This window comes from Stenella coeruleoalba (genome assembly GCF_951394435.1).
Source record: "Stenella coeruleoalba genome assembly, chromosome: 11".
In the NCBI taxonomy this organism is placed as follows: domain Eukaryota; kingdom Metazoa; phylum Chordata; class Mammalia; order Artiodactyla; family Delphinidae; genus Stenella; species Stenella coeruleoalba.
Window position 1 is genome coordinate 10152940 of NC_137157.1, and position 21993 is coordinate 10174932.

At 47.9% G+C, this 21993-nt stretch overlaps 1 protein-coding gene across 7 annotated transcripts in view; it reads left to right on the forward strand.

The window, feature by feature from the left end:
* PLA2G6 (phospholipase A2 group VI) overlaps nt 1-21993 on the forward strand; it is a 50111-nt gene that overhangs the window by 9664 nt on the left and 18454 nt on the right. For all 7 annotated transcript variants that reach the window (XM_079937776.1, XM_079937782.1, XM_079937779.1 and 4 more), the window contains 6 exons: nt 10710-10925; nt 11948-12131; nt 13698-13885; nt 16108-16204; nt 17377-17559; nt 21152-21260. In XM_079937776.1, the coding sequence (XP_079793902.1) occupies nt 10710-10925; nt 11948-12131; nt 13698-13885; nt 16108-16204; nt 17377-17559; nt 21152-21260 (977 nt within the window). The remainder of the gene's footprint in view (nt 1-10709; nt 10926-11947; nt 12132-13697; nt 13886-16107; nt 16205-17376; nt 17560-21151; nt 21261-21993) is intronic.

The following is a 21993-nucleotide window of genomic DNA, read 5'->3' on the forward strand; positions in this document are numbered from 1 at the left end:
CTGGGAGGCGCGGATGGAGGATGGAGGGTGGGAGGCTGGAGCAGAGGTTCTGAAGAGCTGCAGAAATGGTGATGCCAAGGCCTGGGAGTCGCTGGGAGTGAGGGCTGTTGGGGGGATGGGGGCACTGTGCCAGCGCCCTGGGCTTTTCACTGGGGGTAGTCATCGTGGGGGCTGCTCCACTGCTCTGAACACCCTGCGCTTTGTGGAGAGAAGGCTTGGTGTACTGGACTTCCTCTTCAGGGGGCCGAGGTTCTGTCTTTTAAGTCTCCTCCTTTACTTGCCTGGAGGGCTTTGTCCCCAAAGTACTTAAGTGTGTTGGACGGAGGTGTGAGGGTCCTGCTTCCAGCCTCCAGGTAGAGGTGCTCCTGTCCTGTAACTGCAGAGCTTCCGGCTGGGGGAGGGGATCAGGGTCTTCTGAATCCTCAGGTTTTATTCCCTAAGGCCTGGGAGTCCCACAACACCCCTGTGGGTGGAGAGTTGGACGCTGGCTGATACAGACGGCATCAATGATAGTATCGCGTTATATTAGTGCATGTGTGAGGTGCTGGTCTAACTGTTAGCTCCCTCTGTCCTCACCACAGTCCCCAGAGGTAGGGCTATTATTGACCCCTTCTTACAGAGGAGGAAACAAAGCTCAAAGAAGTTAAGTAACTTGCCTGAGGTCACAAAGCCACTCATAGCAGAGCTGGGGTACAGACATCCTGGCTCCAGAGCCCACCTCTTCCTTTTCCTCCAGGCGGGCCGCTTTGCAGCGTGATGAGCTGGGCCCATCCTGGGCCCCCAGCCTGACATATGGTCCAGGCGCCTGGCTCTTCTGGGGTGAGCCCCGTGGTGGTCACTTGTAGCACCGCCGTGTACATTGTGATAACGTCCATACTTCTCTTCCTGGTACGAGTTAATCATTTACTGCTGACATTGATTTGTGACATATGCTGTTTGATGAAGCCCGCCAGCCCCTCGCTGGTATCTCAGCAGAAGCAGGGCTGCACATCCCAGGAATCCTGGGAGGAATGATCAAAGCGTGTGTGACACGTGATCTTTACTTCTCGAAAGGCGACTGACTGTTGATGCCCTCTGTGCTGGGACTTTGCCTGGACACACACCCTAAGGTTTGCCCGTTCACTGTTTATCCAGCCCACAGCCCATCTCCACCAGTGGCAGGTCTCTGCCCTCGAGGGGCTCAGGCAGTAGCCAGAAAAGGTGGATCAGGACCCGGCATTCAGTGGGGTCAATGTGGGGTACATGGGCTTGTGTCAGACTCATGTTCCCCGGACAGACCTTCACTCTTTACACGTTTTCTTTGCCTTTGTTTTTCCATCTGCTAAGAATGCTCTTCCTGCACTCCTTGGCCTGCGACTCATGTGTCCCTGCTCTGTGAGCCTGTGCTCACCCCTCTGTTCTCCCTCAGCAGTGTCTGTACCTTTGTCCGCCCCTCTTGCCACGGATTGCCACATGTCTGTTTGCACATCTGTCTCCCCCACCAGACCACAGAGCTCTGGAAGGACAGGGCCTGGGTCTGAGTCAGTATTCCATTGTATGGAATGTACCACATCTTCTTCATCCATTCATCTGTTGATGGACGCTTAGGTTGCTTCCATATCTTAGCAATTGTAAATAATGTTGCCATGAACATTGGGGTGCATGTATCTTTTTATTTACTTACTTATTTATTTATTTGGCTGTGTTGGGTCTTTCTTGCTGCACATGGGCTTTCTCTAGTTGCAGCAAGTGGGGGCTACTCTTCCTTGTGGTGTGCAGGCTTCTCGTTGCAGTGGCTTCTCTTGTTGCGGAGCACGGGCTCTAGGTGCACGGGCTCAGTAGTTGTGGCTCGCGGGCTCTAGAGCGCAGGCTCAGCAGCTGTGGCGCACAGGCTTAGTTGCATGCGGCATGTGGGATCTTCCCGGACCAGGGCTCGAACCCGTGTCCCCTGCATTAGCAGGCGGATTCTTAACCACTGTGCCACCAGGGAAGTCGGATATTTTTCTATCTTATCTTCTAGAAGCTTTATTGTTTTGCTTTTACAACTAGGTTGATAATCTACCTGGAATATATATTTTTTTTAATGTATGGTGTGAAATAGGACTCAAGTTTCTTTTTCTTGTTTTTCAGCTGGAGATTCAGTTTTCCCAGGACCTTTTATCACAAACTGTTCTTTTCCACTGCTCTAGAATGCCATTGGACATAAATCCAGGCGTCCCTCCCTGTAGGAATGAATTCGTTTCTAGTCACTGTTCTAGTTTTCTTTTCTTGCACCAATACAATGCTGCCTTGTAACTTCATAATAAATCTTGATATCTGGTAGAACAAGTTCTCACTTCCTTCTTCTTCAAGATTATCTTGACTATTCTCAACTCTTTGCATTTTTATGGGACAAAGAAGTTCCACCCACAAAAGAAACAAGCAAAGAAAGAAAGAAACAAAGCCTCTGCTCTTGAGAGTTAAGATTGGTGGTGCACTGACTCTATAGATCAGTTCAGTAAGAATTGACAACTTGGTGGCGCAGTGGTTGAGAGTCCGCCTGCCAATGCTGGGGACATGGGTTCGTGCCCCGGTCCGGGAAGATCCCACATGCCGCGGAGGGGCTGGGCCCGTGAAACATGGCCGCTGAGCCTGCGCGTCCAGAGCCTGTGCTCCACAACGGGAGAGGCCACAGCAGTGAGAGGCCCGCGTACCGCAAAAAAAAAAAAAAAAAAAAAAAGAGTTGACAACTTAATACTGTCTAGTCTTCCAGACTATAAAACCTGAAATACCCTCCCACTTATTTAGGTTTTCTTTAATTTCTCTCAATAATTCTTTGTAGTTTTCTGCACATTCGTTTTGGACATATTTTGTTAGGTTTATTCCTAGTGTTTGACATAATAATTTAATAAATAAATGATATTTATTAAAGTTTAATTTTCTACCTGTTTGTTGTTGTATAGCCAGGCAGTTGATCTTTTGTACATTCATCTTGTGTTCAGCAACCTTGCTAAACTCATTTATTAGTTCTAATAATTTATCTGTAGGACTTTTTGGGTTTTCTGAGAACATAATCATATCATCATGAACATAATGACAGTTTTTGCTTCTTCCTTTCCAATCCTTATACTTATTATTTATTTTTCTTGCCATGCTGCACTGGTAAGAATGATGAGTACAATGGTGACGCAAGCATCCTTATCTCATTCCTGTCTCAAGAGGGAAAGCTTCAACATCATACCATTAAGCATGATGTTTGTTCTAAGTTTTTTGCAGATACCGTCTGTTGCATTAAGGATATTCCTTTTTATTCTCGGTTTTCTAAGAGCTTCCTTTTTTAAAAATTCACGAATGGGTGTTGTATATTATCAAATGCTCATACTGAAACAATTGAGATTTGCATGTATTAGCTCATTAGTTTCTCCTTTATTTTGTCAGTGTGGTGAATTATACATTGAGTGGGTGATTGGTTGGTTTTGAAACGTTAATGCAGCCATACATTCTGGGAATAAATCTCTCCTTGTCACGATGTAGCATCCCTTTTGTATATTGCTAGATCAAATCAAATATTTGTTTAGGATTTTCAGCACTATGTTTATGAGAGATATTATCCTGTAATTTTCTTTTTAAAAAACATTCTTATCAGGTTTTGGTGTCAGCTTTAACTGGCTGATAAAAAAAGTTGAGAAGTAATCCTTCTCCTATTTTCTGAAAATTGTTTAAGATTGATATTACTACTTTCTTAAATGTCTGGAAGAATTCATGGGTGAAGCCATCTGAGCCTGGAGTTTCCTTTGTGTGAAGCTTTTCAATATGTATTCAATTCTTTAATAGATACCAGACTACCAGATTTTCTCCTTCTTCTTGTGTCAGTTTTGGTATGTTGTGTTTTCAAGAAATGTCAAGTTCATTGACATAAAGTTGTTCATAATGTCCTCTTTTATTCTTTTTAACATCTGAAGAATCTGAAAAGATGGTACTTCGGGTTTTCTGTATTTCTCATTGAGTTTTGTTAGGGGTTTATTGATTTTTTAAAGTCTTTTCAAAGAACCAACTTTTGACCATGTTTAAGCCAAATGCTGCTGTATGTATACTAATGCCATTTCCCCTGTCCATGAGCTGTTTTATTCATGTTTAAGTAGTTAAAAATTGCAACATGCACCCTTGACTTACTACAGTCTAACCTTTTTAAAAAATATTTTAATTTAATTTATTTATTTGGCTGCTTTGGGTCTTGGTTGGAGCCTGTGGAATCTTCGTTGCCCTGTGTGGGATCCTTTTTTTTTTTTTAGTTGCGGCACGAGGGCTCTTTAGCTGCGGCATGTGAACTCTTAGTTGCAGCATGTGGGATCTAGTTCCCTGACCAGGGATGGAACCCAGCCCCCCTGCACTGGGAACGCAGAGTCTTAGCCCTGGACCACCAAGGAAGTCCCACAGTCTACCTTAAATTGGTACTTTGACACTTCCCTGACAATGCAGAAACCTTTGAATATTTCAATTCCATTTATCCATCTCATCAACTTTTTGTGATGTATTTTCATTTTAATTAAATATATATGTAAATATTTCTATCTGTATACCCCCAAACATTTTTATTGTTCTTAGAAACAGTCAATTCAGGGAATTCCCTGGCCGTCCACTGGATAGGACTCCATGCTTTCACTGCTGAGGGCCCAGGTTCAATCCCTGGTCAGGGAACTAAGATCCCACAAGCGGTGTGGCATGGCCAAAAAAAAAACCCAAAACACAGTCAGTTTAGATTTGCCCACATAATACCTTTTCCAGTGTTCTTTATTCTTTCCTGCATTATGTTGCTTCCATCTGAGATAGTTTTCTTTCTGCTTAAGTCTCTTAGTGCAAGTCTGCTGACAGTGGATTCTCTGTTTTTCTGTCTCTAAAAATGACTATATTTTACCTTTATTCTTTTATTTTAAACTGAATAAAAACGTGGGGCTTCCCTCAGTTCCCTGAGTAAAAGTGTGGGGCATACCTCAGTGTGCTTCCCTTTTCTCAAAATCCTGGCCCGCTATGCCTTGCCTGCGTTTGGTTCTCTCCAGAACCTTCAAATATTTGTTTGAATTTAATCCTGCCTTTATATTTGTTTTCACCAGGAAGGCTAGTCTGGTACAAACTCCTCTGTCATAGCCAGAAGTGGAAGTTCATCTCACAAAGTTGATATGTGATGTTTGCATTGTCATCGAGTCAAGGTAGTTCCCAAATTTTACCGTGACTTCTTGTTTGAACCGTAGATAATTTGTATGTATCTTGGTTAATTTGTAAACATATGGGAAATTTTTCGTTATCTTTTTGTTATCGATTTCTAGCTTAATTGCATCATGGTTGGAGAACATAGTCTAAATATTTTCAGGTCTTTGAAATTTGTTTAGATTTGCTTTATGGCCCAGCATGGGACCAATATTTATAATTTTGTGTGTGTGTGTTTCAGAAGCATGTGTATTCTGTACTTGATGGGAATAGTGCTTTATATATGTCTGTTAGGTCAAGTTTATTAATTGTTCTATATCCAATAGGGATTTTTTTTTTTGCTCTGCTTTTTGTGTAAGAAACTAGTAGAATATGTTAAAATCTATCAGTGTGACTGTGGATTTGTCTAGTTCTCTTAATTCTGTCAAGTTTGACTTTATTTTGGAGTTTTATTATTAGATACATAATTATCATATTTTCCTAGTGAATTGAAACTGTTATCATTACAAATTGTCCCTCTTTGTGTCCAGCAATGCTTTTTACCTTAAGCTTTACTTTTTCTAATATTAATATAGCTTCACCAGGTTTCTCTTGGTTAGTATTTATATATTTCCTTATAATTTTAATCTTGTAAAGAATATGTAGTTGTCTTTTCTTTTCCCTGTTATCTAGTCTGTTATTTCTTATATTTATTTGGAACACTTAGTCTATTTATACTTCATGTAATTCTGATATATTTGGGTTTAAATCTACTGTCTTACTGTTTGCTTTTTTTTTGGTTATTCTTCCACCTATTTTCTTTTCTTTATTCCTTTCTTTCTTGTCTTCTTTTTATTTTTTGGTTTTTGTTTTGTTTTGTTTTAGCTTTATTGAGATGCAATTTACAAAAAATAAAATTTACCAATTTTAAGTGTATCATTCAATGGATCTTGATAAAGGTACACACTCATGTAACCATCACCACAATACAGATGCACAACTTCTTTGTTATCCCCCAAATTTCCTCCGTGCTCCTTTGTAGTAATGCCTCTGCACCCACCACAGCCCTTAGCAAACACTGATCTACTTTTTTTTTTTTAATAAATTTATTTATTTTTATTTTTGGCTGTGTTGTGTCTTCATTGCTGCGCACAGGCCTTCTCTAGTTGTAGCGAATGGGTGCTACTCTTAGTTGCGGTGCGTGGGTTTCTCACTGCGGTGGCTTCTCTTCTTGTGGAGCACAGGCTCTAGGCACGTGGGCCTCAGTAATTGTGGCTCACGGGCTCCAGAGCACAGGCTCGGTAGTCGTGGCGCATGGGCTTAGTTGCTCCACGGCATGTGGAATCTTCCCGGACCAGGGCTTGAACCCGTGTCCCCTGCATTGGCAGGCGGATTCCCAACCACTTTGCCACCAAGGAAGCCCCAACACTGATCTACTTTCTACCCCTATAGTTTTATCTTTTAATCATACAGCATGTAGTCTTATGAATCAGAGTTTTTTCCCTTGGCATAATGCTTTTGCAATTTATGATTAAATGTTTTCTTATTATTCTATTTTTCCGTCTCTATTAGCTTGGAAATTTATACTCTATTATTATCTTTTAATGATAGCTTTTGGGAGGTAGTTCTCCTTGGGTCTCTTGTGTTTCTGTACATCTTACAAGCAGAGGCTCTGACTAGTTTTGTTTCGTACTGTCTTTACAAGCATGTTTGTATTGTGAACAGCCTTGGAAGATAGAGGTAGAGTCTATCTCTAGAGCAAAGGGTAGGTTTGCTTACTCTTCTATATAATAAAGATAATATTTTCCTCCAGAGCAAAGATTAGACAGATTTTCTCACTGATGATTATAACAGATTCAAGTTCCCTACGCTCAGGGTTTCTGTCTTCTAATGCAACATGAGCAGGTGTCACCTGACCCTCTTCATGTCACCCTCTGGGAAATGGATCCCAGGGAATAGGCGCAAGTGCTGATACTCTGGCACAAATGCTACTGCTGTGAGTAATAAATTGCCCTTTGTCCTTCATCCAGGAACCTTGTGTCTTCTGCCAGCATCCATGAAACTGTGTCAGGCTAACTTGTTAGTTTGCAAGTAGGGTAAAATCTGAAACCCTTCACAGTTCTTTTATTTATTTATTTACTTATTTATTTAACATCTTTATTGGAGTATAATAGCTTTACAATGGTGTGTTAGTTTCTGCTTTATAAAAAAGTGAATCAGCTATACATATACATATATCCCCATATCTCCTCCCTCTTGCGTCTCCCTCCCACCCTCCCTATCCCACCCCTCCAGGTGGTCACAAAGCACCGAGCTGATCTCCCTGTGCTATGTGGCTGCTTCCCACTAGCTATCTATTTTACGTTTGGTAGTGTATATATGCCCATGCCACTCTCTCACTTTGTCCCAGCTTACCCTTCCCTCTTCCCATATCCTCAAGTCCATTCTCTAGTAGTTCTGTGTCTTTATTCCCGTCTTACCCCTAGGTTCTTCAGGACCTTTTTTTTTTTCCCTTAGATTCCATATATATGTGTTAGCATACGGTATTTGTTTTTCTCTTTCTGACTTAACTTCACTCTGTATGACAGACTCTAGGTCCATCCACCTCACTACAAATAACTCAATTTCGTTTCTTTTTACGGCTGAGTAATATACCATTGTATATATGTGCCACATCTTCTTTATCCATTCATCTGTTGATGGACACTTAGGTTGCTTCCATGTCCTGGCTATTGTAAATAGACCTGCAATGAACATTTTGGTACATGACTCTTTTTGAATTATGGTTTTCTCAGGGTATATGCCCAGTAGTGGGATTGCTGGGTCGTGTGGTACCCTTCACAGTTCTTGATAGAACCCTAGAGATTGTAACACACATCCTTGGCCTTACTGAGGTATAATTGGTACTTTGGCCTCTTCCAGAACAATACAAGGGTCTTAGAACCCTTTAACTCCATTTATCCCACTCCAGACTTCTATGCCATGTATTGTTTTTTATTAATATTTTTATTTTAAACCCAACAAGGCATTATACTGTCAATATTTATTTAGATTCACTCACATATTTACCATTTTCATGGTGCTTAATTTTTTTCCTGCATCTTTGACCATCCATCTAGGATCAACTTTCTTCTACCAGAAGAAAATCCTTTTGTATTTCCTTTTATTTGAGTCTGCTAATGTCACAGTCAGTCAGACTGTCTCTCTGGTGCATTTGTTTGTTTGACTAGTGAAATATTTTAATTTCAACGTCATACTTGAAGTTTGTTTTTTTTTTTTCTGGGTGTAGAATTCTCCATGGCATTTATTTTCTTTTAGCCCTTTAAGGATGTCATCTCATTATCTCTGGCTTCCATTGTTGAGTTTCATTGTTGAGTCTGATGGTTGCCCTCTGAAAACATTTTTTCTCTTCGCTTTTTTTTTTTTTTTTTTGTAGTACGCGGGCCTCTCACTGTCGTGGCCTCTCCCGTTGCGGAGCACAGGCTCTGGACGTGCAGACTCAGCGGCCATGGCTCACGGGCCCAGCCACTCCGCAGCCTGTGGGATCTTCCCGGACCGGGGCACGAACCCACGTCCCCTGCATCGGCAGGCGGACTCCCAACCACTGCGCCACCAGGGAAGCCCTCTCTTTGCCATTTTTAATGTTTTCTCTTTGTGTTTTGTTTTCAGCAGTTGTTACGTGGCACATGTGTCAGTTATTGCTACGTTACAATATGTTGACCAACATGTGTCATTTTCAGTTGTTGCTATGCAACAAACTCTCCAAAATTTAGTGGCTTAAAACAGTATCAGTTATTTAGCCCACAGATCTGCCATTTGAGCAGAGCTTAGTGGGAAAGGCTCAGTTTGATTCTACATAGTATTAGCTGGGGTGGCTTGACTGCACGACCCACTTTTTTTTTTTTTTTTTTTTTTTGCGGTACGCGGGCCTCTCACTGTTGTGGCCTCCCCCGTTGCGGAGCACAGGCTCCGGACGCGCATGGCTCACGAGCCCAGCCTCTCCGCGGCATGTGGGATCTTCCCGGACCGGGGTCCAGGAGTTAAGTTAAGGGTCCAGGAGTTAAGTTTATCCAGGGTTAAGGGTCCAAGAGTCATCTCCATGATGCTTCAGCTTCCCTGTGGTATGATGGCCGGGTCCCAAGAAAGAAGAGATAGAGGCTTCCAGTCTCTTAAATCCTTGCTCTAGAAACTAGGACGGCATCACTTCTGCCATATTCTTGGTAAAGCAGTTACAAAGCCAGGTTAAAGGGTAAAGACACATAAATTCCCACTGCTCAGTGGCTCAGTGGGAGGAATGTAAGTGTGGATTTGGCGGGAGGGGGTAGAGGAGGATTTATAGAATATTTTAAATTAATGGAATAATGTTTTCCATCAATTTTGGAAAGTTCATAGTCATTAACTCTTCAAATATGGCTTCTGTACAATTCTTTTTCTATTCTGTTTTTGTATCTCCACTTATATGTATGTTAGATCTTTTCATTATATATTCTATGTCTTTTATCTAGTTTCCTGTATTTTCCAAGCTTTTGTCTCTCCATGCTTTATTCTGTTTACTTTTTTCTTACCTGTCTTCCTTTTCACAATTTTCTATTCAGCGTTGTCCAATCTGCTATTATACCTAACCACTGAGCTCTTAATTTTGGCAATTGTATCTTTAAATTCTGCAATATCCACTTGGTTCTTTTTTTTATATAGTTTAAAGTGTCTTGCCAAAATTGTGAATCTTCTATTTTATCCTAATATTGTCATAGTTATTTTAAAGTCTGTGTCAGGTAACTTCAGTATTTGTAGACCCCCCAGTTATAGATCTGTTTCTCTTGTATATTGTCTCTGTTGGTTTTCTTTCGTATTTTCTTTTTTTAAAATATTTATTTATTTATGGCTGCACTGGGTCTTAGTTGCGGCATGTGTGATCTTCCGTCGCGGCGCACGGGCTCTTCGTTGTGGTGTGCGGGCTTCTCTCTAGTTGTGGCACGCTGGCTCCTCTCTAGTTGTGGTGTGCAGTCTCCAGAGTGCGGGGGCTCAGTAGTTCCAGCGCACAAGCTGTCTAGTTGTGGCGTGCAGGCTCAGTAGTTGCGGCACGTGGGCTTAGTTGCCCTGCGGCATGTGGGATCTTAGTTCCTTGACCGGTGATCGAACCTGCGTCCCCTGCATTGGAAGGCGGATTCTTAACCATTGGACCACCAAGGAAGTCCCATCTTTCATGTTTTCTTATCTCTTCATGTGCCTGGGGAGTTTTGCTTTCATGCTGGACCATGGATTTGCAACAATGCTTGTGGAAATATACGTGATGATATTTTTTGAAAAAGAAAGAAAGGAAAGGAAATCTTTTCAAATAAAAAGAAAGCCCCAACTCCATTTAGGGGTGTGTGTGTGTGTGTGTGTGTGTGTGTGTGTGTGTGTGTGTGGTGGGGGAAGGGAGTCCAGCTGGAGCAGGTCAGTCCACAGCAGGAAGCAGGCAGGCACCTGTTTGCAGGGACACAAGGCTTCAGATTCCATCAAGGGCACAGGCCAAGGGTTCCTCCCGGCTCACTTCTGTGTCTTCCTCCTCTACCCTGGCTCCTCAGGCTCTTCCAGCTGGAGACAGAGGCCGATGCCCTGGTGAACTTCCAGCAGTATTCTTCCCAGTTGCCGCCCTTCTACGAGAGCTCCAACCACATCCTGCATGTTGAGGTCCTGCAGCAGCTGACCGACCTCATCCGCAACCACCCCAGCTGGTCGGTGGCCCACCTGGCGGTGGAGCTGGGGATCCGAGAGTGCTTCCATCACAGCCGCATCATCAGGTGGGCGGGAGGCTTGGCCAGGTGGGGCAGGAGGGCAGGACCCTGGGGATACTGGGTGTGGATGGGGAGTCTCAGTCCAGCCTCAGTTCCCCTCCATAAACTCAAAGGTTGCCCAGAACGTTTGACTTCAAAAGGGGCAGCATTGCCTCTGGGTTAGAGCAGGGGAATGCTGACTAAAGTCAGAAGGAACAATGTAACATTTCTGGGGTGCCTGCCAGGTGCCAGGCCCCTGGTAGCTGTTTTATACCCACCATGAACTTGAATCCTCTCAACATGCCCGTGAAGTAGTGTCATCCCAGTGAGAGGTTATGTGACTTGTGCAAGGTCACTCAGCTGCAGAGGGCTGAAGAGGCTTCAGATCCGTGATGTCTCCTTCCAAAGGCCTGGTTGCCCTTCTGGAAGCCGGAACGCTAGTCTCGTATGTCTGTTCGGCCAACATGCCCCTGGGGAGGGCCCCGTGCCAGCCAGAGGACTCGAGCTCCCCATCCTGCCCTGAGGGAGCCACGCCTCCAGTTCTCTGCTTCAGGCAGCTTGGTGCAGCTCCCGGGCCCAAAGCTCAAAGATCTTCACTGCCTTTTACAGTTTACCGGCACGATCTTGGACAGAATGGTGTTTGATCTCACAACAGTTCTATCGATTTCCTAGGGCAGGCGTGGCAGGTATTATTTTTATTTTTTTGTAGACAAGGATATTGAACCCTAGAAAAGTTCAGTGAATCGCCCGCGGTTGGTGAGATTTCTGCCTTCTGCGATTCTTTCTGTGCCAGCCCCACTGCCCACTTAAGGCTGGTGTGGCCCTAGGGCACATCCCTCATACAGGTGTGCAAACTGAACTAAAAACCGATACAGATCACATCAGTTACAGGTAAATTGTGACTCAGCCCTGAGTTTGAACCAGCCAGCTTGAGCAGGGCACGAATGCTCTTGGGCTCCTCCCCCACCTCCCCTGCGTCTGCACTTGGCTTTCTCAGTGCCCCGCCCACCTCGTGCCACACCCCTCACCTCCCCGGCCCTCCCCTGCAGCTGCGCCAACAACAGGGAGAATGAGGAAGGTTGCACTCCCCTGCACCTGGCCTGCCGCAAGGGCGACTGGGAGATCCTGGTGGAGCTGGTGCAGTACTGCCACGCCCAGATGGACGTCACCGACAACAACGGAGAGACCGCCTTCCATTACGCCGTCCAGAGTGACAATTCCCAAGTGCTGCAGGTGAGCAGGGGTGGAGACAGGGCGACTGATTCTGGCCGCTCCTTACCACGGCCGCAGCTGTCTTTGGGCCTCTGGGCTCAGGTGTCCCTCCGGGCCTCTCACTGTCCCCACCTTGATCCTTGAGGCCTGAGCCCCTTCCTGGAGGGTGTAGCCCCACCTGGCACTTGCCTCCCCATGCTTGTCAAGGAGACACATCCTCGGCCACTTTGCTCCTACAACCCTGGGAAAGTCCTCCAACCCAGCAAACTGAGCTCAAGGTCTAGTCCCGTCAGTCAGTTTAGTTCAGCTTCTCCTGATCACTCACTGTAGGCTGGGCCCCTGGGCCGGGTGAATTTCAGCCCCTGCCTGGAGGCGCCCGTGGTCCAGCAGGACCTGAGCTTAACTTTTTACAGTAACTCAAAACAAACAAAACTCCATCTGGCTCCTGTAGGCATGTGCACCAAAGGCACTCCTTCCGTTAAATTTTTGATTAGCTGGGCAGAAAAATAAAAATTGTAGGCAAGTAGATCAAATGATGAAAAGGCTACCTTATATATCAGATAGAAAAGACAGAATACTGGGCAGTATTTTACTGCCTAGAATTAGAAGATTCTTCTAAAGGTTCTATCCTTCTCTGTGCCTTGGCATCAGAATGGGACCACATTATTCCAGAAAATTTGGATTCCTGCCTCATGATTAATGCTCTCAGGGAAGGGAATTCTATGCCCACTGTTGAACTCTGCCCTTACTGAGACCCCACTGTGTGCTCAGCACGTAGAACCTGCCTCGATTCAGAAGGCGGGTACACACTCTTATCAATCTGTCCTTTACCGCTGGGCCCGTGCCTGACCCTGTACTCAGTGTTTTATGTGTTCTAGTTAATTCTCAAGATAACCTCTGTGGGCGGGGGCCGTTATCTTCTTCTCTTCGCCAAAGAGACTGAGGTTCAGCGAAGTTTTGTGCCCGGGGAGGGGTGCCACGGAGCTGTGAGCGGTGGGGCTGGCCCTTGAATCGGGCCTGGATGCCAGCACCTCGGCCAGCACCTGCTGTGTCCCTAGCCTGTCCACAGACCCAGCCGGTCACAGGGGTGCACAGGGGTCATAATTAACCTCAGGGAAACAGCTTGCAACCACAGTCGAGGAAATAAAATCCTCATGGCTGTTTTATTAATACTGGTGTTTTGTTTTGTTTTGTTTAATGAAAAAATAATACCTACACGTAGCTGAAAAATTCAGGCAGGACAGAAGGGTATGCAATGGAAAGCAAGTCTCATTCCCACCCAGGCCCCCAGTGGCCATCCTAGGTACAACCTCTTTTACATTTCCTGATTGAGAAATGTATCACACACGCCACAGTCATGCCAGACCAGCGGCCCAGCCAATACCGGCACAGTCAGCTTCTCTCTCCCCCCAAAGCCTCCTTTCCTGGTGGCTTCTCTCGAAGTTCTTGTCAGTGTTCTCATGGAGTCCAGCTTCCCTTCCCCTGAGGCCCCAGAGAGGGACGGCCACAGCGGTGGATGTTAGCAGAGGGACAGGCCAGGGGCCTCGCTGTGTTTGGCGCCTGCCCACCCCGAGGTCTTGCTGTCAGCTCCTAGGGAAGAACGCATCGGCTGGTGTGAACCAGGTGAATAACCAAGGGCTGACCCCGCTGCACCTGGCCTGCCAGCTGGGGAAGCAGGAGATGGTCCGTGTGCTGCTGCTGTGCAACGCTCGCTGCAACATCATGGGGCCCAGCGGCTACCCCATCCACATGGCCATGAAGTTCTCCCAGAAGGGGTAAGACCCTGCCCTGCCCCACGTGATCCGAGGGGCCTCCCGTCTGCGCGGCCAGTCCCCCTGCCCAGGCGAGCGGTGGCCTCCACAGGCTCATTAGGTGCGTGTCAGATCCTGGTGCCAAGGGCTGCCCTGGTACAAAGAAAGTATTTGATAAATGTGTGGGAGTGTCAATCTCGGTCCATGAACTCTGCTGTGCAGAGAATAGAACTTTGAAAGTTGCTCAGTCATGCACCTTAATTTCTGACCGTGAGCCTCCCTCTACCAAAGTGGAGATAAACAATCTTAAGCTTCCCACCACATCTGAGCTGAACAGCCCCTTCACGGCTGCTGTGCTGGTGCAGCTTCTGTGCCCGACTCGAAACCTAGGAATGCTTAGCAAGGTGGCCCAGGGCCCCATCCGCCTGAGGCCTCCCTCCTTCCTGGGGGGTGGCCCTGCTGGGACTCAGGTGCCAGGCCCATGTCCTGGGGAGCTCTAGACCACTCATTTCTTCCTTTCTCTCCAGCCCTGGGAAACCTGGTCTCAGGATAATTCTTCTCCACGTGCAGTGTGTGCACGTGCGTGCGTGCGTGCGTGTGTGTGTGTGTATGTAGGAGGGATAAAAGAGATGACTGTCCCAAAATACTGCCCAGCAGGTACAGTAACTAGAATGAATGAGTGAGTGAACGAGTCAGGTGGTCCCTCAGTCCCGGGCACTGTGCCTTACAGAGGTGGTTGAGAGAAAGCCCGGAACAAGGGATACAGAAGTCGCCCAGTACTTTCCAGAGCCATGTGGTAGACGGGCAGCAAGAAATGAGCTCAGAGGGGCTGCCCTCGGGTTGGGGGCAGGCATGCTCCCCCTCCCTCAGGGTTTTCCTTCCTCTGGGGTCTGCATCCACCTTTCGGCCCCTGGAGGGCATTGATGTCCCCTTGAAGGTCTGGTCCAAGCTTGGACAAACCCTCCTTTCCTTGATTCTTCCTCATACAGCCAAGATGAACTAGAACTTTCGGGAAGATTTGACCAAATGGTTGGAGACAATCCCAGCGCTCCCACCCCCAGTCACCCCCAGTTACCGAGTTGCAGGTTGCAACCTGAATGGACACACGTGATGAGCGATGCTCTCCCATACCCAAGGGCTGGCACGGTGGCCCTGCTCCAGCTTGGCTCCAGCCACCCTACTGGCTTCAGTCACCTTCTTGGTACAGGTTACTTCCAAGATCCCGATGTGGCCCAGGTTGCTCCCTCCTCAGACACCTGCAACCACATCCCAGGCCTCCCGTGTGGATCGTTGCAGATGAGACAACACGAGTCGTCTCATACCTCGGGTGTGCCCTGCACACAGCCACGCTCCTCTCAGGGCTCCAAGGGGGCACATCTCTCCGTCACCACGTGGCAGCCCGCGCATTCATACTCCAAGGATCACAAGTGTTAGGGTTACTGGGACCGGTTCCATCCCAGCCCCAATCTGGGGGCCCCTCTGCTGTTGGTATTGGCTCAGCCGAGCTTCACCGAGAGCTGGGTTGGGCCCAGGACCCCGCTTTGACTCAGCATAATGTCTTCAAGGTTCGTTTGTGTCGTAGCCTGTATCAAAAGGTCCTTCCCTTTTAGGGCAGAATTACTCCATTTCATATACCACATTCTGCTTATCCATTCACATGTCCGTGGAGACTTAGGTTGTTTCCATCTTTGGGCTATTGTGGGTAATGCTGCAGTAAACGCTGGCATACAAATATCTTCTTGAGCCCCTGCTTTCAGTTCTTTTGGTTGTCGATCTAGGAGTGGAAAGCAACTGCACTTGTAACCACCCTGCCTGCTGCCTCCTACAGGACGCAGTCACTACTTGCAACACCCGTCGTTTGGGAAGCAGGGGAGGATAGAGGGTGGCTGTGTGCTAGTCACAGGCACCCATGTTACAGACAGGCCCAGCCACTTTCCAGAGGTCACCAGTGGGAAGCTGGGGCTTAACCTCAAGCCTGTCTGACGCTGCAGCCAGCACCAGTGAGAGTGATCATTGCTGACCGAAGTCAGCAAGGAAGGCTTCCTGGAGGAGGGGGCTTGAGATGGGACTTGAGGGGCTCAGGATACCGTTGCCGTATCACCGTATGCATGCTGGTTGGTTCTGTTGCAACTGTATTTGCAGGAACTCTCCCTCACCAGTAGATGAAGCCTTGATTCGTGGCCTCTTCCAGTGTCAGGCTGCCCCCGCCAGCCTTCCTCACTCCCACGTGGCTTCTCTCTCCCCAGGTGTGCTGAGATGATTGTCAGCATGGACAGCAGCCAGATCCACAGCAAAGACCCTCGCTACGGAGCCAGCCCCCTCCACTGGGCCAAGACCGCAGAGGTAGGCAGGTCTGAGGGTGAGTCGGGGCAGGGGGAGGGTCCCAGAGCCCTTTGTTCCTTAGCTACCTATGGGAAGGAGGTTCCTGAGAGGTCTCTGCAGGTGGCACTTGGGGGCCCAGGAGATAAGCCCAAGAAGGGATGGTGTCCTGGCATTGCAGGTGAGTGTCCCCTCTGCGGTTTCCTCATGTGTGAATTGGGGATCTGTGGCCTGCCTGTGGAGGTATCGTGAAGTCAGCAAAGCAGTGCATGAGAAAATTCTTCATAAATTGTCAAGCACCTCATCGCAAATAGAAGGTGACGGATGGTGACGATGCCGATGGTGATGAAGATGGTGGCTCTGGTTTTGTCTGTAGAGAGCCTGGCCGGCATCTCCTCTGAGGCCTCTCCCTGAGCTAAGCTCTGAGCCCCTGGGAAGATGGAGCTCTCTGATCACTTATCTCCAGGAAGCACAGCTATCAGTGCACTGGATGCCCTCAAAGATGATGGGATACTCGTAAATGTGACAGGCCAGGAGGGAAGAGACTGACAACCACTGTGGATACCTTGCCACCAGGAGCTAGACACCAAGTCAGGCCTCCTGTATGTTTTCATGTTCCTTGTCAGCACACTCTGTGACGTGGGCACTTGCATTCCCATTTTCACAGCAGGGAAAACTGAGGTGCGCAGGGGTACAGTGACCCTTCCAAGCTCAGACAATGGGGATGAAGTGGGGCTCAGCTTTGGGCTCAGGTCTGTCAGGGTCCAAAGTCCAGGCTCTCCGGGTGTGTTGGGTGAGCAAGTGTGTGTGTTGCCAAGGCCCAGATGGGGTCATGCCTTTGCAGGGTCCTGGGCAGGGTGGCAGGGGGTGGGGCATTTCTGGGGCAGGGCCCAGAGGAACCTTTGCAGGGAGGGATGGGGTCCTGTGAGCTCCAGGAAAGGACCCTGAAGCCCTTTGAAAAAGTCACCACAGCTTCACCTTTTTGTCCCCTAGTTCCTGGGGTGTGGCCGGTGTGGGAGGCAAGATCTGGGGCCACCCCCAGAACTGGGGCCTACCACCTTGGCTCCTCCCATTGCTGGAGCTTTCCAGAGGCCCGAGACCTGAAGGAAGCGGCCCTGCCCAGGTGCCACCAGGTGCCACAGGCCGCAGCTGCTCTGAGCACCCTGCTGACTCGGGCCGGAACCCTGTCTCCGCAGATGGCCTGCCTGCTGCTGAAGCGGGGCTGTGACGTGAACAGCACCAGCTCCGTGGGGAACACAGCCCTGCACGTGGCCGTCATGCGCAACCGCTTCGACTGCGTCATGGCGCTGCTGACCCACGGGGCCAACGCCGAAGCCCGCGGCGAGCACGGCAACACGCCGCTGCACTTGGCCGTATCGGTGAGCCCCGGGCTTACTGCCTACTCGGCAGGGGTGCAGGCGACCAGCAGGGCTGGGGCATGCGCCGCTCTGAGCCCAGAATAAGAGCCCCTTCCTCTGCTCTCCAGGGCCTCTCATTCCCGTGCCCCCATGTGACATCTGGATGCTGTGAGAGGGGAAAATACAGCTCTGGCTACTGACCGTGGCCTTGGGCAACTCATATCACCTCTGCCAGCCTTGACTTCCATCTGGAGAATGGAGGTGTTGGTACCCACCTGAGAGAGTGGTTGAGTGGATTCAGTGATAGACATCCGGTAACTCTATGAGGGATGTCTAAGTAGCACATGTAAGACCTGGCATGGAGTAAGCATCCCCGAGACGTTCGTTCTCCTTCCCTGCATCATCAGGGAAAACCATTCATCTGCATGTTGCCCTTATCTCCCCGGTAGACGCCAAGCTCCTGGAAGGCCGGGCCTGCTTACACATCTTGGTGGCCCATGGTAGCTGCTGGTCACCTTTGCTGGTTCATTGGAGAGCACAGTTCCTGCCCTTAAAGCCCCTACAGTCTGGTTAGACAACTACAGCATGAACATACTAAATGCAGGGGAGGAAGTGTTATTTGTTACAGACGTGTGTGTGTGTGTGTGTGTGTGTATAACTGTAGCAAACCATATGTACCCATAATTCTGTTCAACATGTCTCGGAGTGATAGAATAGGAGATTCCCCTGGAACTCTAAAAGAAGGAGATTTAGGACAAAGTAAAAGACATCCTGTTTTATACCAAAGGTCATAATTGTAGAGGGGATGTTGCCCAAGAGACTGAAACTATAAATAAAACTGTGGACATTTTTAGCACCGAATGGGCCCTTTGAATTATGTAGTTGAACAGTTCTTAAACTTTTTGGTCTGTTTGATCCTTTTATGCTTTTCAAAATTATTGAGAATCTCAAAGACTGTTTATTTGAATGTTATCTATCCATATTTACCATATTAGAAATTAGAAGTGAGGGATTTTCAAGGTCCTTATTAATTCATTTAAAAAAAACAATAATTTACCAAGCCCATGCTAACATAAGTAACATTTTTATGGAAGATCGACTTTATTTTCCAGAACAAAAAATAATTGAAAAGAGTTGGCATCGTTTTACATTTTTGTGAATCTTTCTAATGCCTGGCTTCAGAGAAGGCATGGATTTTCCTATCTTCTGCTACATTTATTCAGTATGTTGTTGCATATGTTAAAAATATGAAGAAACTCTGGCCTCACGTAGATATGTACATAGTTGGAAAAGATATGTGGTTGTACCTTTGCAGATAATTGTGGGTATTCTTTCTTTCTTTCTTTTTTCTTTTTCTTTTTTTTTGGCCACGCTGCATGGCTCTCGAGATCTTAGTTCCCCAACCAGGGATTGAATCTTAGTTCCCCAACCAGGGATTGAACCCGGGCCCCGGCAGTGAAAGCGTGGAGTCCTAACCACCGGACCGCCAGGGAATTCCCCCTGGATATTCTTTCGTATTGCACCAAAACTGACAAGGGGTAGTTTCTGACAAGTTGGTTGCAGTGGACACTCGGAAATCATCTCCTCAGACTTTTCACTCTGTTACCGTGAAAACCATTGGCATCTTTTGCACTTTGCCTGGCTCTTTACCCCCGCACGGCTTCGTGTCATTCTTGGAAAACATTGGTTTGCTGAGTGTGCCTAGCTACCAAATGTTGACCCATTTTGTTACACAGTCTCAAAACCCCACAGTTGTAAATATCACCACAGTTTCATCAGAAAAGTCTTTAAATTTGGGGAAGCTGTCAAGCCCATCATGACATAGAGCAGTGTTGTAGAATTCCAGTTCTTTTTTTTTTTTTTTTTTTTTCGGTACGCGGGCCTCTCACTGTTGTGGCCTCTCCCGTTGCGGAGCACAGGCTCCGGATGCGCAGGCTCAGCGGCCATGGCTCACGGGCCCAGCCGCTCCGCGGCATGTGGGATCTTCCCGGACCGGGGCACGAACCCGTGTCCCCTGCATCGGCAGGCGGACTCTCAACCACTGCGCCACCAGGGAAGCCCACAGAATTCCAGTTATTGTCTGAAAGCTTGAGTTCTATCACCGGCACAAAATACTGCCAGCTGTTTTCTTGAAGTGATAGGCTCAGCGCATTCATTTTTGAGAAAATACCTCCTAGATACCCAACGCTGAACAACTGTACTTTGTCTGCCAGTTGTTTCTCGACTAAAAACAGTTTCTCTTGCAAAAAAAGCAGCTCGTTCTGCTTGCAGCTGAAACAGTCACGCAGTGCTTTTCCCGAGACAACCATCATACGTGGTTAGGCCACAGAAATGCCTTGTGCATACTGTGTATTTTATGACAACGAATACACCATGTCGAAACTTAATGAGATTAACATTTCTTACGGCTTCATCAAGGGCCTTCTTAAGTGAAGCTGGCTGTTTAATGAATGAATTTACTTTTTACGATGAGTGCGTGGCAGAGGAGAAAAGCATGATGACTGTTAGTTTGGTGCCACTGCCTTGCTTCATGCTAAGGCACCAGCAGTTTTATCCAGTTGTTTTTACACCATCGGTGCAAAAGTTAACACAGTGCAAATGCAAACAACACCTTGATGTTTTCATGAATATGGTTCTAACCTCTTGAACCCTCCAAGGGGTCTCCGTATTCATAGGGGTCCACAGTGCTTACTTTGAGAACTGCTGACGTAGGCCATTGCTTCCGTACTGCAGTCACCTGCGTACCACGTGTGCAGTTTTTGGCGGACTCAAGAGCCACTTTTACAAGTTTGTGCTTAATCATTGCTTTAATTTGGCTTGCTTTTAAGCTTAAATTTATTTTGAAGGAACTGTTACATTACACTGGTAAACCAGTGCCACAAATAAAAGGTAACCAAAGAAGAAATACATAACTAATGGTTAAAACACACGTTTACCTGAGCCCACATACATCCTAATGGTACATGAACAGCAGTTTGGAAAACGGCTTTCTAGACACACCTCTTCATTCTCTAGGCAAGGAAATCAGGCCCCGAGAGAGGGAGGTGATAAGCCCAGCACTCAGGTCTCCTGGCAGCCAGTCTGTTGGTTTGTGCTGGGAAAACACACCCAGCCCGGCCCCGCTGCCCAGCCTCCAGACGTTCACTGCGCATTCTCTGGGGAGGGGGTTGCCGTCAGGGAGGATGTGTGCTCGGTTTCCCCCTCGGAACCGGGGCCCTGGACTTGATGGGGGCCTTTCCTCACTTACCCTCTCCTGCTGGTCTTGCGAGCGACCAGCAGCTGACTCTTCAGTGGCCCCACGGCTCCTGGGTCGGGGGTCATAGATGTTTTGCTTCTTTAGAGAAGGAGCTGGTGGGGCTGGGGGCTGGGTGAATCACTTCCATTTTCTACCTGGGTTATTAAATTCTCACCTGGGGATACTTGTAAGCCTGTTTGTCAGGGCAGTGGCAATATGGGATTGACTGCGGGTGGGGGTCAGAGGGGTTCCAGTGTCTCTCCCCATGCTGGTGAGAGGTCCACCAAGTTGACGGATTGGAGGGGAAGAGGCTGGGGTCCTTTCTGTCTTCATTTCCCTGAGCTGTTGCGTATTTCCCCCTCACTCCATCACCTACAGAAAGACAACATGGAGATGGTCAAGGCCCTCATTGTGTTTGGGGCAGAAGTGGACATCCCGAATGACTTTGGAGAAACTCCTGCGTTCATAGCCTCCAAGAATAGCAAACGTATGTACTCTACACTCTGGGACCAGAGTTGGGCAGGGGTGGGTGCGGGGTGCAGGGGCTGGGGAGCAGGGAAGTCCCAGCCATCAGTTGCCCACGTCCCGTCCATACCCGCCCCCAGTTGCTCCCTGCACAGAGTGGCTAGGAGCAGTGGGAGGCCCAGAGGGGAAGTTTCCTTTTCCCAAGAACAGGGCCCCTGACCACTAGATGGGGGCCCAGGGGGTTGCCAAAGCAGTGTCCTCTTCTGTGCGGCCACCATCCTGCCTCAGGGTGCCAGGCCTCTGGGGGGTGGGGGGCAGGGTAGGCAGCGGCAGCAGCCCTCTTCCCCACTCTCGGGGAACTCACTGACGGAACCACTTGCAAGAACAGCCACTAGCCGATGCGTGTGCTGCATGACACGCGTGCACCCCTCGTGCACACGGGCACCGTGCATGTGCTGCACGCTGGCTCAGTGAGCCTTGGCTTCAGGGCTGGAAAGAGCAGATCCTCCTCACCAGAAGGCTGGCGCCCTCTGGAAGGTTCCGGGGAACTGTGGAGGTTGCTGTGGGTGTGTACCTGATAGCGTTTGCAAGCAAGCGTGTGCGCATGTGCATGCATGTGCGTTTTCAGTTATCCCATCCGTTAGACGGGAGTAAATGCCCACTGGCTGGTTCATCCCTGTTGAGCTCTGAAAGCCTCAAGAATTGCTGAACGTGGAGGTGGGAGTCCTGCTTTCTTGACTGGTGTAGAAGGGAAA